The sequence below is a fragment of the Lemur catta genome, chromosome 10 (genome assembly GCF_020740605.2).
Source record: "Lemur catta isolate mLemCat1 chromosome 10, mLemCat1.pri, whole genome shotgun sequence".
Classification (NCBI taxonomy): Eukaryota; Metazoa; Chordata; class Mammalia; order Primates; family Lemuridae; genus Lemur; species Lemur catta.
Window position 1 is genome coordinate 88,831,931 of NC_059137.1, and position 16,126 is coordinate 88,848,056.

Below are 16,126 nucleotides of genomic sequence, written 5' to 3' on the forward strand. Positions count from 1 at the left end.
TTTATTCCCAAGTTTCAAATATCTAAATTAAATTTGGTCTTTTGCAAAAAAAAAAAAGGGGGGGGGCAGGTAACAAAAGAGAAGCCACAAATCCACTGCACTTATGAAATCACTTGCAAGCCCTTCTATGTCCTTGGGGAATTCTGTATTTAGAAGAGGACAACTCAAACACCAAGATGTCAATGTCACTATCCCCTGCCAGTCTCATCATGACTTCCTGTGATTCTTCTTCACTCTAAGAATATATGTCTTCTCTAGCTCCTCAATATTTTCAGGGATTACCACTGAGTCTACCCAGGAAGTCTGGCTATACTTATTTGCATAACTGCAGCAAATCACATTTCAAAAGAATAAACCTACAAGATTATATGGTGCATATTTCAACCTCTTTGGATTATTGCATGGTCAGTGTTGATCACAGTGAGGCCTTTATTTACTTACCTAAGTAATGTGTTGGATGAAATGACATAGGCTTACTAGTCGCTGAATAATATCCAATTGCTCTCTTAAATCGAATAACTTTGTCATCTGTTCTAGACTGAAATAAATGTAGGAAAACCTTTGTAAATTAGTATGCCACTGGTCATGTGTATTAACATATTTTTTATAATTCAGCACATGAATAATAATCTGCAGTTTTTCAAGTTAGATAAGAATTTAGAATGACATTAAAACCTACAGGGAAAATCAAGAGATCATTACTGAAGAATCAAACCAAACATTAATTCTTTTAAAGCAATATAGTTAAAATAGCAGGATTCTAAAGTGATAGTCAGGGCCCTGGGCTCTAGCTCTAGGACTTCTCTGACTTCCACGCTGCTCGGCCTCTGATCCTGCCCAGGACGGTTTCACAAGCCACCTGCACCAAGTGGGACAGATGACAGTGGACAGATTGGGATCTGCTTACCCAGGGTTTCAGCTCTCCAGAGACAGAACAGGAGTCCCACAAAACCTCACCTATTCTACTAACACTGACTTGTTTGAATGCCTTACTTCCCAAGAAAAAAAGAAGAAAATCCCTAACCATCACCTCAAGGGAACAGACAAATCAGAGGTTCCTAATACCACCTGACCGATTTGATACAGTTCATTTTCTGAAAACTCTGACATACAGATCCTATTAAGAGAGAGAACTTAGGAGCAGCAGAGATTCTCAGCGACTATCTACCTTAATCCTCTTTCTTCTGTTCAGGCTGGGAGTAAGGCTGGAAAAGCTAGGTGAAGTGGTTGAGCTCACCCAACTGGCAGGCAGCATGGAAAAGCAACCTCAGCCCCATGGCCAATGGCTTCTTCCCAGTGGCCTGATAGGCCGAGCAAGAGCTCCCAGACCTGTCCAGTCAGCTCGCACCTCTCAAGCCCCTTTCTTCCAAACCTGGCCACACCACTATGCAAAGTCCTATCCTGTCAATCCTGCCAATTTGTATTTTTTTTACCTGTGAATGCTGGAAAACATCTTTAGCTATGGCATCCAAGTCAGAGGTGTCCTGAATGTTGCGGACGTAGTCAGCAACGGCTTTGATCACTACGTCGCAAGGTGGCAAGACCAGCTGGTGGGCCCGGACCTGAGAAAACAAACGCATATGTCAACAGCGGGCAGTTGGCACCCAGAACCAGGCTAATCTGAATGTACAACCCAGAAATTCCAACACGGAGCCACCTTCTGTGATCCTATCAAAGCCTATCAGATCCACCCGTGAGATCTTGGCCCTAAGATGCCCCTAAGTCTTTCATGTTCTGAAGCTCCAGAAACTAGTTTTTCTTCCAGTCGATCAAATACAACTCAGCTGCTTAAACCATGGTAGGTAAAAAAAAGCATCTGACAGCCTTTCCCTGCTTTTGAGAAGTCTGAGAAGTGCTCATGACTAATCCCAAGCCCAGAGACCTGCACCATTTAACAAGCGAAGCACACAGCAGCCCACAAAGAAGCCCCTGAGCCACCATTCTCTCCCTTCCTTTCGACACCAACAGATAGGAAGGCCTAGACTGGCATGATCTTTGGGTCTGAGCTCAGGACACCCTGAAACTACAGGCATAAATGCAGTTACCAAGTACCTGAGTCCACCTTAAAAGGCCAACTTCAGTTCTAAACTGGAGAAAAATGGTATTGTTGCCTGTTATGGTGCATGTTTGATGAAAGAATGACAGAGATTATGAAATAAAGCATTAGAAATATCTCATTATCCAAAAATAGTTGATACCAGAAAAAGTAATCAGACTGAAAAAGAGGGCAAGAACATCTACTAAGGGCTTTGTGGTAGCCAGAACAACGGCCTCCCAGAGCTGTCCACGTTCTACTCTCCAGAACCTGGGAATATGCTGCTTATGTGGCAAGATGGAACTAGGGTTGCCAGTAAGCTGACCTTGAAATAAAAATACCGTCCCGGATTATTCAGATGTGTCCAATGTAATTACAGGGTCCTCTAAACGTGGAGAAAAGAAGCAGAGGACCTGGTGCAGAGCGATGTGGGACAAGGTCTTGACGGCCGTTGCTGGCTCTGCTGGTGGAGGCTTTTGGGCAGCTGCAAGAGGCCGGAGAGGGGCAGGGAGCATCCTCCCCGGGGCCTCCAGAGGGACCAGCCCAGGCTGCACCGTGATTTTAGGCCGCTGAGACCTGTTTTGGACTTCTGGCCTCTAACACTAAGATAATAATGTGTTGTTTTAAGCGAAAGAGGGGGGTGGGGGGGGAGGGGAGAAAGAGAGAGAGAGAAAGATTAGAAAAATTCTGTAAATGGAATGAAAGAAACCTCTGGAGAACATATATATTTACACTTTGAAGTTACTGTCATGCAAATTTCCAGATGCACAAGACTCATTAAATTTCGTTTTACAAAAAGCAATTGGTTTTTCATAAAAACAATCTTTTCCCTGTTTGAATAGTTGTTCTTTGCTTTCTAGAGAAGCAGTCTCCCTTCGTTTTGGTTATTAGTATCTAGTGAAGGTAAAATTGCATTTTCATGGCCTACAGAGCACTACTAACTTGTGTGATGATGTGGACCGTAAGTGCCTTCCTAGACCCCATTCCTTTTCTGCGAAAGTGGAAGCCACTGCCACACAGGCTCCAGAGTGAGCGAGCATGTGGGAAAGCGCACTAGGACCAGTGCCGGTGGTACCTTTGAGGGGCTGCTTTAACAATCCCACTGTAGGCAAGTAAGAGAGCCCCTGGGGCAGCCGTGGAGTGGAGACACAGACCCTGAGGTGTGCTACACTTAAGTCATTCTCAGGCTCCTGCTACAAAATAATCATTGGGCATACAGGGAAAGGACAGCCAGGTCTGAGGAGGGGCCACCGTCTGGGACTCCAACCCTCCTCGTCTCTACATTAGTTTTGGGCAAGTAGACCACTCAGGTCTTGATGCTCTACGAGCCAATGACTACCTCATTATATGCTGCATGCATTTTAAGCATTTTTATGTACAAAACAAATAAATAACAGTTAATATAGCAAGAACAGAGTTTACTGGATATAAAAATGGCCAAAATTTGAAAAGGGCTTTCCTGCAGGGGTAAGGAACTCACGGGGGAGGGAGCATGGCCTCCTCTCTCCAGGCAGATGTGCAGCCCACAACAGTGGCTTACACCTGTGACAAAAGTGACTGAGCAATCTGCTTAACTCCTATCCTGCTTCAAAGTAAAAGTAACAGAATTTGCTGCTTTTGCTCCTACAGATATAGATAAGGAACAAAATGTCCATATATGAACAGATGCTATAATTAAACTGTTTCCTAAATCCTTCTGAGTGGCTAAATAACACCAAAGATGTTACCTCTGGTTTAACACTGAAAACACTGGCCCTTTACGATTTGCTGACTACACAGCCACTCTGCACCACCTGCTTCCCAGGCAGCTGCAAGCGTCTGTGACAATCGGCTTGCTTCCCTCCAGGCTGGTTCCTAATCTAGCCTTCTAAATCCAACTCAGGATGAGCTCTCTGACGTCTTCCTTAATCCTTAAGGTCAGGACCTGGCCTGTGTGTGTTGCCGGAGTGCGGAAGAACTTGGAGGTGCCCTTCTAAGGGCCTGGTCACAACAGCAAACCCTACCCCTACTTAGGAAAGCAGCTAGGCAACAGAAAGATCCAACACCAACCCGAAACCACGGTGACCTGTGGGAGGATTTTACTGTACGGGAGACATTTTAAATTGAAGAAAACAGCATATAAATTAACTTCTAATATGTATATGGTACTTTTATCATGTCAAAACATTTAACAAGTTTCAAAAGGATTTACCCTAGAATTCCTTTTAGTAGCAAGATTCCCCGGTACATTTAAATAAAGATATATTTACAAACATCCAATCTATATATATATATATATATGTTTATACATATATACATACCATATAGATTAAGGTATTTATCAATATACTTTAAACTGGGATAAAAACACCATGAGACCTGCTTACCCACAAAAAGTGTCACCAGCTGAGCTGCTAAACCTTCCCCGAGATCCTAAAATAGCACGTGGTTCCTTCTCATCACAGTTAACTACACAGGGAGGGTTAAGTAATCTCTCCTTGTCTATGCATAAAACCAAATTAATGCTCAAACCAAATAAATGTTTGCTGCTTAGAGACAGAACTACCAAATATTGTCATGAAAATCCCATTTCCTCTTTTTTCTTTAATCAGTGTTTTATTTTTGCTCCAAATCTTAACATTGCGAAAACAAAAGTCAAATAAATTGCAACATACCTAAAGTTGGAAATATATGTACTTTCTATCATCTCTAAGGATAGAAAGTAAATTTTGTCTAATTAAAAAGCAAATGTTTATTGACCAATTGCCTTTTCCATGGCACTTTGTAGTAATTTCACTAATTGTTAGATACTTGCTTTACAAGTAAAGAAAAAAATTCAAGGCTAGAAAAGACCTCCAAAAGATTTAGCCCACCCCATGCCTCTAGGCAGGATCTATAAATAATGGATACCGTTTGGGTAGAAATTGGTGATACTTGCCTCTGTGCAAAAACATCATCTGTGAAAAAAATCTTTCAGCATCATCTTTCCCCCAATCTCCTAATCATTTCCTATTGAAAAATTTGTACTGCAGTCTTCTAACCATCACTGCCTGATGGGTGTAACATGGTAGGCCTTGCTGAAGGTAGGATGCCACCAAACCTGACCCAGATGACCTTGCTACACAGGCCTCATCTCTCTGACATGTCACAATAGGTAAGTAATGGTCCCTTCTTTGTCATTCACAACAACCTCCCGTCTTTTGGCCACTCTTGACAACCTTTAATCTGTATTCTAAAAAAAAAAAAAAAAAAAAAAAAAAAAAAAAACCCTCCAGGAGGTTGTAGCCCTGGAGCCGGGTTGGTAGCATGGGCGCCCAGCTGGCCACACTCTCAGGCCTGCTCCCTCAGCGGGCAGCTCTAGGAGCACCAGCAGCACTTCTGCCACAGCCATGTGGTGTGAGGCTTCAGCCCCATCTTTAAGCAGCTGGACACCCCCAGAGCTAACTTTTGGAACAAACAGTAGGTATTTTAACTGATGGATATACCATCGTGGGGGGTAGACAGGACCTAAAGATGACAGCAAGCAGAGGATGGCACTCACAATACCAGATTACAAGGAAGTCCATGGAAACCCTATCATGCACATCCTCAAAGAGGACATCCTCACTGTAACCACTTATTGGTTACTACACACAGAAAAGATCTTTGATTCTTTAGAGCAAATGATTTCAGTGAATTATTTCAGCCATTCAAGGGGCATCTTAAGGAAGCTAAAAAACAACTACACTACAACAACATTTGAACCCCCAGAGAAAACAATCTCTTCCTGGTTCCTGAAAGTAAAATAATAAATAATTTAGCCCCTGCTAAAGAAGCGTTTATTTATTCATAGTTTTCTAGCATTTCACTGCTTAAAATTCTGCAGTCACATTCTTGGCTATATTTTTTAAATCAAACATTTCTCTACAGCTGTGAGTTCATTCAAATGAAGTCACCATGTTATATCTCAACTGTTAAATTAAACCCATCATGCCACAGTACTCAAAGGATTCAATTAAAATCTAAGGTTCTTTTTCATATAATATGCTGATTAAAAACTCTTTCAAACTTTCTAAAATGTGTTGCCAGACAGGATAATTTGACAGGGTCTTAAATTTCAAATGATGGCACTAAAATGCTTCTGCCCACTAGTGACACAACCAGTCCCTCCCTTCCTTCCCAGTTTCTGCCTCACATATAGCTCGTGAGGAGGGGGGCAGCATCCCACAGAGATGTGGGGGAATCCAGACATAGGATTTTTGATACATCATGAACCAACATTTCATCATGTGCATGATAACTGAAATTTTGTTTTAATCAGTCATTTCCTTCATGAGGCTAAGTCTTTGCATCACATTTCATTTTTGTATAGATCCTGCCCCAATTCTAAGTTGTCTCAACACCCCATTTAGACCACTTTTTGTTTGTTTTTTTTAAGACAAAGAAAATGAGCATTTTTCCAAGCTAATAGGTGTTATATTTTTGTATTGGACAGCACTTTTCCCTCTTTTAGACTGGATATTCTCGTTCAAAAATTTTCTTCACTTTGGTTCCTTTTTCCTTTAAACAACTGTTAGTATGAGCTTTTTCCTATGTAGAACACCTCACAACTGCGTACTCACGAGAAATGGAATCTATCCTATCACTCGGTACCCTCACTAAGGGAACAGGGACCATTGTGAATATCTGTACTGCATTTTTAAGGAAAAAGAATTTCAGCATTATGTTGGCCACAAGATTGGGATGAACACATTTATATACACCAGTTTCTTAACACAAAAAGTTAGGTCCCCTTACCCAAAGAAACTATATAGCCAATTAAACATCATTGGAAATGTGTGTGCACATGTAATTTAACGTCAGGGCTTGAAGCCCAAAAAAATGGCATAAATAAAAAAATTTTACTTATTCTTTAAATAATTTTCATCCTATGCATTTCTCCTCATGCAGAATATATGGCTTTTAGCCATTTGAGTCTTTTTCTTTATAGCGGCAGAAATCTGAAATCATTCGATGTTCAGGAAACTAAGGTCAAAAACTGTTTGAGCCTCTGAAATATATTCATTGTTGCTCACCAGATCCTATGTGTGTATGTTGGGGGTTGGGAATGAGGTATGTGGAAGGTAACTTTAAAGGTGATAACTAGTTTATAATAAATTGTTTTTTCCCTAATCTGTATAAATGACTCAGAGATCTGACTTTAGTAAAAATATTTGTAAAGTCTACTTTTAAATGTTGTCTAAAACTGAAGTTAGATTGGGGGAAGATGAATACATTTAGTTGGACTATATTTTACTTATTAATTTATGGTAAATGATGTGGTTTATGATTGAAAATGTTTTATTTATAAAGAAATGTTTATTTTTAGAAAATATAACTTAATGTCAGAAATCCAAATACTTGAAAGAAGCTAAATTAAAAATAAACGTGTAATGTGTAAAAACAGATTTGTGTCTGTTTTGTTTAAATAGTACTATAGCTACATATCAATTCTCTTACTGCTAATTAGGTCCTCTTAAGTATGTCAAAGTTCTTTGGCATTTTATTTTGCTTTTGGGATTCTGAAAATGTGCTGTTACGGATTAGTTAATAGTATCCACATTTTCAAAAGCTTTATATGAAGTATTTGTATATTATAAGAAATTGCAGTACTATCATTTTGATTAGTCTCAACGCTTTTAAGGCACTGAAATAAATCTTAACTAAGAGAAAAAACGAGATCAAAAAGACCTTTCCTGATGCTCCCTTGTTTCCAAACTTCACATAAATGTTGAATATCACATACATTTCTGCAAGCACCATGGTTGTTTCAATTTTTACCTTAGCATCTAAAGACTACTCAATATTATATTATTGACAAACAGGAATATGTACCACTTTTCAAAATCAATTGTCGGGACAGCAATAAAAATAGTACACAATCCCAAACCACAAACACCACAGTCAGTCTCTGACTTCCACATGCTCATCATCTGTGTCCATCTGGCTTGATCTTTAAAATCCACTCAGTCAATATATCCCTGTGGGATTTCTAAGCTAATTAAATATACCATACAAAACTATGATTAAATACTTCGAGGCTGCTGGTGCCACTGCTCCCAAAGTGTCTCTTGGCTGCTCATTTAAATCCAAGCACATAGAAACACAAGCTTCACTTGACATCACTGCTAAAGCAAAAGAATGGACCCACTTCATTACTGTTCGGAAACAGCAAAGTGCAAAGATTATAAACACTCTGTTCTGGCAATTTCAGGGAATGAAGTGAAAGCTGGATTCAGTCAATATTCACTCATGAGGGCTAGGTGAGGTGGCTCATGCTTTAAATCCTAGCACTTTGGGAGCCGAGGAGGGAAGATTGCTTGAGGTCAGTAGTTAAAGACCAACCTGAGCAACATAGCAAGACCCCGTCTCTACAAAAAATAGAGAAATTTAGTTGTGCTTAGTGGCATGTGCCTGTAGTCCCAGCTACTCAGAAGGCTGAGGCTGGAGGATCACTTGAGCCCAGGATTTTGAGGTTGCAGTGAGCTGTGATTGTGCCACTGCACCCTGGGGGGGGGGGGGGAGGGAGGGGGGGAGAGAGGGGGAGAGAGGGAGGGAGAGAGGGAGAGACAGAGAGAGAGAGAGAGAGGGAGGGAGGGAGGGAGGGGGGGGGGAGAGAGAGAGGGAGGGAGGGAGAGAGGGGGAGGGGGAGAGAGGGAGAGAGAGAGAGAGAGAGAGAGAGAGAGAGAGAGAGAGAGAGAGAGAGAGAGAGAGAGAGACTCTATCTCAAAAAAAAAAAAAATTCACTCATGGGTGAGTCATACACTAGATAACAGGAATGTAGAGCAACTTTCCAAGTTTCCTGACTTAAAGAAGTTCACATTCTTCTTGGTGACAAAATGTTGGCCCAGTCTCTATGACAGCCCTGAGAGGACACAGAGGACCACAGGTCTGGGGTGCTAGAGGGAGAAATGCTTCCTCCATCACCCACAGCAGCAGTGGATGGCGCTAAGTGTGGTCGCCAAGAACCTGTCACCACTGCAGTCCTCAGCTCCAGCAATCTGTGTTTTAACAATCCCTCCAAGCTACTTCATCACCAAATGCACCCTGCAAGTCCAAGATTTTCTACTAAACCAGTCAAGAGAAAGGAAAACATTTAAACACTGTAATTGTTATGCATCACGAACGGCCAGTCATGCCTTCAAAATTCTTGAAAAGTTATTACACATATCAGTATTTTGTATACATTTGCCTAAGTAAAGCTATGAAAAGGCTGCAAAAAAAAAACAATTAATCACAAACAATTGGCTAAGTGTGATCCTAGCTCCACAGATGGAAACTGCTATGCAGATTACTGAAATATTCAAAGGATTTCAACTGAACAAAGAAAAGCTCTTCATCCCATTTTGCAGGCCTTAGAGGCTAGGATGAAAAGGCAAGTGGCCCAGGGATGGCCTCAGTTGCACCAGGGCCTGGGCTCCATCCCACAACAATAGGATCTCTTTATGAAGAAGTGCCATCAGTCCAAGGAAGAAGCTGTAGTGTACTATGGCCACTTTCCTCTCTTGGGGGAAGGGCTGTCATTTGTTATAATAGTTTTGAGTGTTATGTGCCTAGGTACTGCTCCAAGTATGCATCACTTCATTTAATTCTTACAACAACTCTATGAGTAGTCACCATGAACATCTCCGTCTCATGATGAGCTTACTAAGTACTTGCCAGAGCCAACTAGGTGAGCAGCTGACTGGACTCTCCACACTTAGCCACTGCACTGTGGTCTTTTTACCTTCCATTCTAAATTGCACCCTTTTTAAGTGCTGAAATGTACTTTTTAATGAAAAGATGGTACATGGTGAATTCCTTTTTCTTAATATTCTTATTTAGAAAAATTAAGAGTTGGCAACACAGTGGTAGTCTTCTCAACTTTTTTTTTTAAACAGATTCATGGAATTCAAACCACTGCTGTAGATGAAGAGAGCCACTAGAAGATTCTAAACAGGGGAATTACGAGATCAGGCCTGAGTTTAGACCAATCATTTTGTTAGCCATGTGGAAGACGGTTAGGAGAGAAGACCAGCGAAGAGGGAAAGGACATGGCTCTCACATCAATCCAAGAGAGCAGTGACCAAGGCAGAGGTCAGGAGAGGGAGCAGTGACTCAGGTAATGTCAGAACAGATGCAGGGATGGGGAAGAATCGGAGATGACTCCTAATTTCTAGCTTGGATGATTGACAGGGACAATGGTATCACTAGCTGGGAAATACAGTACAGGATGAGAAATCAATCTAAAGAAGATCATGAAATATTTAAATTAGAAATGTCAAATTGGTGTGCAGGTGGAACATCCAAGTGGCAATAATTGTGTGGACAGTTCAGGAAAGGGCTATTGTCTAGAGAAATACATCTGATGGTAGCTGAGACTTCAGCACAGATCTGTCAGGAGAGTATGTGAGTCGCACTGAAGTGCAGGTGGGACCTGTAGGAAGCAATAGAGAAGAAGGAATGCAGACACTGATGCATGCAAAGGCAAGCAGGAGTTCCCCAGTGAGGAGAGGATGAAGATGAGGCTGAAAATCATTCATGAGATCAGGAAACGGAGACCTCAGTGGTCTTGACAAAAGCAATCCCACGACAGCGAGATCCAAGTAAGGGAGGATCAAGCTGATGGGGCATGACAGGGTCTACCCCTCAGAAGATACATGGTGAGAAGGGGAAGAGAGAAGACGGGAACCAGGAGAACATAGCAGAGACCTGGCTGTATTTACAAACCGAGGGCTGAGAGCCAAGAGAAAGGAAGAGATTTTACAGGAGCCAGGGGGGCCTGCCAGGACAACATCCCACAGAGGTCCCAGGAGATGTGTTCAGTGACAAAGGCTCAAGAATGTCAGGAATACTGTAGTGTCAGGCTAGGAAAAAGGACGTAAAAATGGGAAAATAAATGTGTGCCTGGGGAAAGAGAAGTTGAGAAAGACCATGCCCAAAGATATCGATATTCTGGCATAAAGAATCTGCTAAGAGAAAGCAGTGTAAAACTGAGTGGAGGCCAGGAAGAGAGTGCTGAGTGCTTCAGGTAACTGTGAAGAGCATAAAGTGGTACTGCCATGGGGAGGGCCTGCCTGTAGTCAGACGCCAGCATTTTTCAAATCAGTTTTACCCAGATATTTTACATGCAGTAAAATCCATCAATTTTAAGCACACAATCCAAGGAGTATGACAAATGCATATATTAGTATGCAATCACATCCCCATCACCCCAGAGAGTCCCAGTGCTCCCCTTCCAGCCCCAGCCCCAGGCAACCACGGGTCTGCTTTCTATCACTATAGTTCTGCCTTTTCTAGAGTTTTCTATAAATGTGATCAGACATATTTCCTTTGAGTTTGACTCTTCACTTAAGATAATGCTTTAGGATGCATACATATTGCAGGATCAGTAGTGAGTTACCTTCACTGCTATCTACCACTTGAAAGACATAATAGGTAGTTTCCAGGTTGAGGTTATAATGAATAAAGCTGCTAAGAACATTCAGATACAAGTCTGTGTGTGAACATGATCTTCCGTTGTCAGGTGTGGGGAGCAGATGTCAGGTCTCCGTGTTCCCTGGTTCTTGGTTCCTGGTAGCAAAGAAGGGTTACTGGTACTGAGTCGACAGAGCAAATGAGCAGACCAAGACAATGCAAACAAGCAAAGTGTAAACGTTTATTAATGCATAGTACATTCCGGAGAAGGAATGAGTAAATTCCCGAGAGTGGAAGAGACCCTGAGTTTAACAAGATTTCTCCCTTTATGTTGATTCCTTAATTTTATGTTAAGTAGGGGAATGGAATATTCATGGTTTTTCTTGGAAAAAGGTGGAGAATTCCTGGAACTGGGAACCCTCCCCATTTTTAACCTTGTAAGGCAATTTCCAGGGGTTGCCATGGTATTTGTAAACTGTCATGGCGCTAGTGGGTGTGATTTTTACTATGTTAATAAGGGTAGGTCACTTGAGGATACTGTCACTTTACTTGTACGCATGCTCCAGAAACCCTCATTTGTGGCCTTGATCGGATCTCTACTTTGTGGCCTTTCTAATTCTTCCTGGTTGGTCAGTCCTTGGGGACCCCTTGACACATCATCTGCTCCTTCTTGGAAGCTCCCCTTCTGGTCAATTTGTTCCTCCTAATAGACAAAGCATCTCCTAATGTCATCTATTTCTCAATAGAAACCCCTAGACAAAGCATCTGTTTCCCTTCCTCCTTGTCCCAACCTACCACCACCTGATAAGGACCCAGAAGTGAGATTGTTGGGTTATATGGTAGAGAGTTAAGTTTAACTTTATAACTGTTTTCAAAGTGACTGTTCTTTGGATTCTGCATTCCACAGCAACACAGAGAACTGCAGCTGCTCAACACCGTCCCCAAAACTTGGCATTATCAAGGGCAGATGCCCTTGGGACGCCCTTTGCCCTTGATGACACTAGGGGGTAGAAGGCAGCAGTGACAGGAGAAAGGAGGGATATTCAAGTTTAAGACATGAAATGGAGCCATTCCAGAAGACAAGACCCAGCATACGACTCTGGGACAGAGGCTGCAGTGGTGTAGATGGGAAGATCACTGGAATTAAGGAAGACTGAGGACAATGCTATTCAGTTGTTTAGTGCGTGACCTAAAACACAGTGAAGTCTAACAACTGTGGAAGGTAGGAATGGGGACAAGATGGCAAAAAGTGACCGGGTGGGTAGAACAGCCAGGAGCAGCACAAACTGGTATACTGAAATGGCTCAAATCCCAGAGAACTATCGAAAGACACCATCATCAAGAAAGAGAAAAGACAATTCACGATGAGATTAAAATGTGTAAATCATCTATCTCATAAGAGAATTGCATCTGGAATATATTATAACTCAATGATGAAAAGACAAATAACCCCATTTTTAAAATGGGCAAAGGACTCAAATAGACATCCAAATATGATATAGAAATCACTAATAAGTACAGGAAAAGATGTTCAACATCATTAGTCATCAGAGAATTGCAAGTAAAAACCAAAAGGAAAAACCTCATTATACCCACTAGGATGGCTAAAACAAAATGAAAGACAATAACGAGTGTTGACAAGGATGTGGAGAAATCAGAATCCTCACACACTGCTGGGGGAAATGGAAACCGTGCAGCTGCTGTGGAAAACAGTCTGGGGGTTCCTCCAAGCATTAAACACAGAGTCACAATATGACCCAGAAATTTCACTCTTAGGTACATACCCAAGAGAAATGAAAACATATGTCCACACAAAAACTTATACACAAATGTTCACAGCAGCATTATTTATAATTGCCAAAAGCTGGAAACAACCCAAATGTTTACCAACTGAAGAACGGATAAACAAAATGTGATATATCCGTACAATGGGACATTATTCAGTCATAAAAAAGAATGAAGTAATGACACATGATACGACATGGAAGGATCTTGAAAGCATTATGCTCAGGGAAAGGCGGCAGACATAAAGAACACATACTATATGATTCTATTTATAAGAAATGTCCAGAATAGGCAATCCTTGAGACAGAAATGATACACGTGGTTTCCAAGGGATTGGGGAAGGGGAAAAGTGGGGAGTGATTGCTAATGCACACATAGTTTCTTTCTGGGATGACAAAAATTTCTAAAATCTTATACTAATGATGGTTACATAGCTCTGTAAATGCCAAAAACCACTAAATTGTATACTTCAAAGTGGTGGATTTTATGGTACATGACTTACATATATCAATAAAGCTGTTTTCCTAAAAGCAGGGAGAGAATCACTCTAGAAGTGGCAGCGGAGCCTGCACAATGTGTCCACCCTGTGACTGGTCACACAGGAGAGAGTGAGAGACTCCACTGCAGAAGGTGGCAGAAACACTGCCTGGAGGGGACAAGCCTCAGTACGCACGAAGACGAAGACGGCTTGTACCAGGAGTCGGAGGCGAGAGGGGAGAGGGGCCAGAATCTCAAAGACACAACAAAAAGGGTCAGGGAGAGAAACAAACTGACCCTGGACAAGGCCTGTGAGCAAGAGACTTTCGAAAACAAGATAGTGGACACATCCAAAACTAGTGCGGGCAAGCCTTCTGTTTTTGACCAAGCACTAGTCTTGGAAGGAACGTGCCTGCAAGTACCGAATCTGGTATCAGATTTGGCTGGGTGGAGGGTCCCAGGCAAAATTTCTTAAAAAGGGTGACGCTCTCAGGTGGAGAGCTACCCTGGAGCCTTTGGTATGCAGTTAGGGTGTGACAGTAGCTCTGTTTCATCTGCCTGGAGCAGAGGGGGCGACACTGGACTAGGATTAGGGAGTCGCAATAAGACTGTCATTTCACTAAAGGGCTGTCATGACATTCAGAGTAAGGTGAGTGTTCTGAGCAGGAAATGATGAAGAGGCCTGGTTAGGAACAAAGCTGAGGTTATGGATTCACAGGGTAGAAGTAAGCTAGAAAACATTTACCCACTTACTTTTAAGACTGATATTATGCTGCTTATTTAAAATAAAACTAGAACTTTCCAGGTTTAAGCACAGAAAGCAAAAAATACTACCACAGAGCTTCCCTTTGTTTGCTTTACTCCTGGTCTCTCTCCCAGAGGCATCAGAAGTGCCAGCACTACCAACACTGTATCTTTCAGATCCCACTCAGATTGTGCGTGTCTTTCCCTTGCTGGCCTCTGTTCCTGCTCCTGCTGGCAGGGCTGTCCCTTGCAGGTCACTCAGGAAGAATTCTGTTTGGCAGTCCCACTCACTCCATGGGAGGAGCCAAACTGAAAGCAATCCTGTAACAAGTAAGGAACACAAACCTCCTCCCACAACTTGTGCCCCTCACTTCCCAGCAACGTGAATGGAGACCCAATTCTAATCTATAAAACCCCCCCCAAAAAACACCAAAACAGAAGGCAGGTGTGGTGGTACACATCCTAGTTTCAGCTACTCAGGAGGCAGAGGCAAGAGGACAGCTCGAGCCCAGCAAGTTTGCAGTTGTCTTGGTGCACCATGATTGTGACTGAATAGCTACTGCACTCCAACTCGGGCAACAGAGTGAGACCCTGTCTCTAAACAAAATTAAAAATTTTTGAAAAAGATAAAAAAGCTATTCTTGAGTTCCAACAGATTCCAGCAGATTCCTAAGAACCTCAAGCTTTCCACTTTTATTTTAAAACAAACAGGGAACCGAGAAATAAGCTCTAATTGGAAGATATAAACAAGAGAAAATCTTTTGAGTTCAGTCTTGCATTTAAAATTATTTCACTCAACAACTCCACATATAAATTAAAAATGAACAAAGATTAAATTTCTTGCTAAAATAACTTTTGTTTCCACATTACGTATTTCTGTACTGACTGAATTTTTTCATACTATTTTTATAATCAGAAAAAAAGAGATGTTTTTAAAACCATAGGCCTGTAGTTAAAACAGTAAAAATGGGTAAGAAATATGAAAACTACAAAGATTAACTAACAAGATCAGAAGGTTTAGTCAAACTACCTCATCTTATCTGTCCCTATTTTTCCCCATATTTAGGGTATGCAGAAAAATAGAATAGAAAAATGTTTAATCTATTTGCCTTTCAGGCTCCTAACATTATTTCTTCTAGAGCCCAAGAAGTACTTAGATTTTAGGATGTTTTTCTTATCTCTTGCTAAACTATAGAATGACTTATTGGGAAGAAAATATTAGGTTAACTTCAATTAACACTAATATGTAAATAAGAATTACTTCTTTGGATGCTTCATAGAGTCAAAACCATCCTCTCTGCTATGATAAAAAAAGTGAAACTCAGAAATAAGTGAAGTCCATCTTTCTATTTACAATTTATATATAACTTAATTTAAAAAAGGATTTCAGAAAGATAATGCCACCCAATTGCCAACCTGTAGCTCCAATAAGGTTACATGGTGTAATTAAAACACAGTAAAACCTCAAAGTGCCTGAAATGATGCATCTCTTCTCTGAGGGAAGCTGCCCCAGGTACTGCATGAGACCCATGGGCTCCTCTAGCCACAGCAACACAGGCAGGCACCAGGCACAGCGGTCACCAGGACACAGGCTGGCTCAGCCCTGGGCAGCAGCTGCAGAAGCCACCCAGGTGTCCATCTGGGAAGCCCAAGAGCAAATGACTGGTCAAGTCGTCTTGTTTCAAAGGGCCC

General features: G+C 41.6%; 1 protein-coding gene across 3 annotated transcripts in view; it reads right to left on the reverse strand.

The window, feature by feature from the left end:
* The window catches only part of FAM120A (family with sequence similarity 120A), a 111,602-nt gene that overhangs the window by 65,888 nt on the left and 29,588 nt on the right, over positions 1 to 16,126 (reverse strand). For all 3 annotated transcript variants that reach the window (XM_045563448.1, XM_045563449.1, XM_045563450.1), the window contains exons 4-5: positions 1,434 to 1,562; positions 442 to 538 (exon numbers count right to left, since the gene is read on the reverse strand). In XM_045563448.1, coding sequence (XP_045419404.1) covers positions 442 to 538; positions 1,434 to 1,562 — 226 coding nt within the window. The remainder of the gene's footprint in view (positions 1 to 441; positions 539 to 1,433; positions 1,563 to 16,126) is intronic.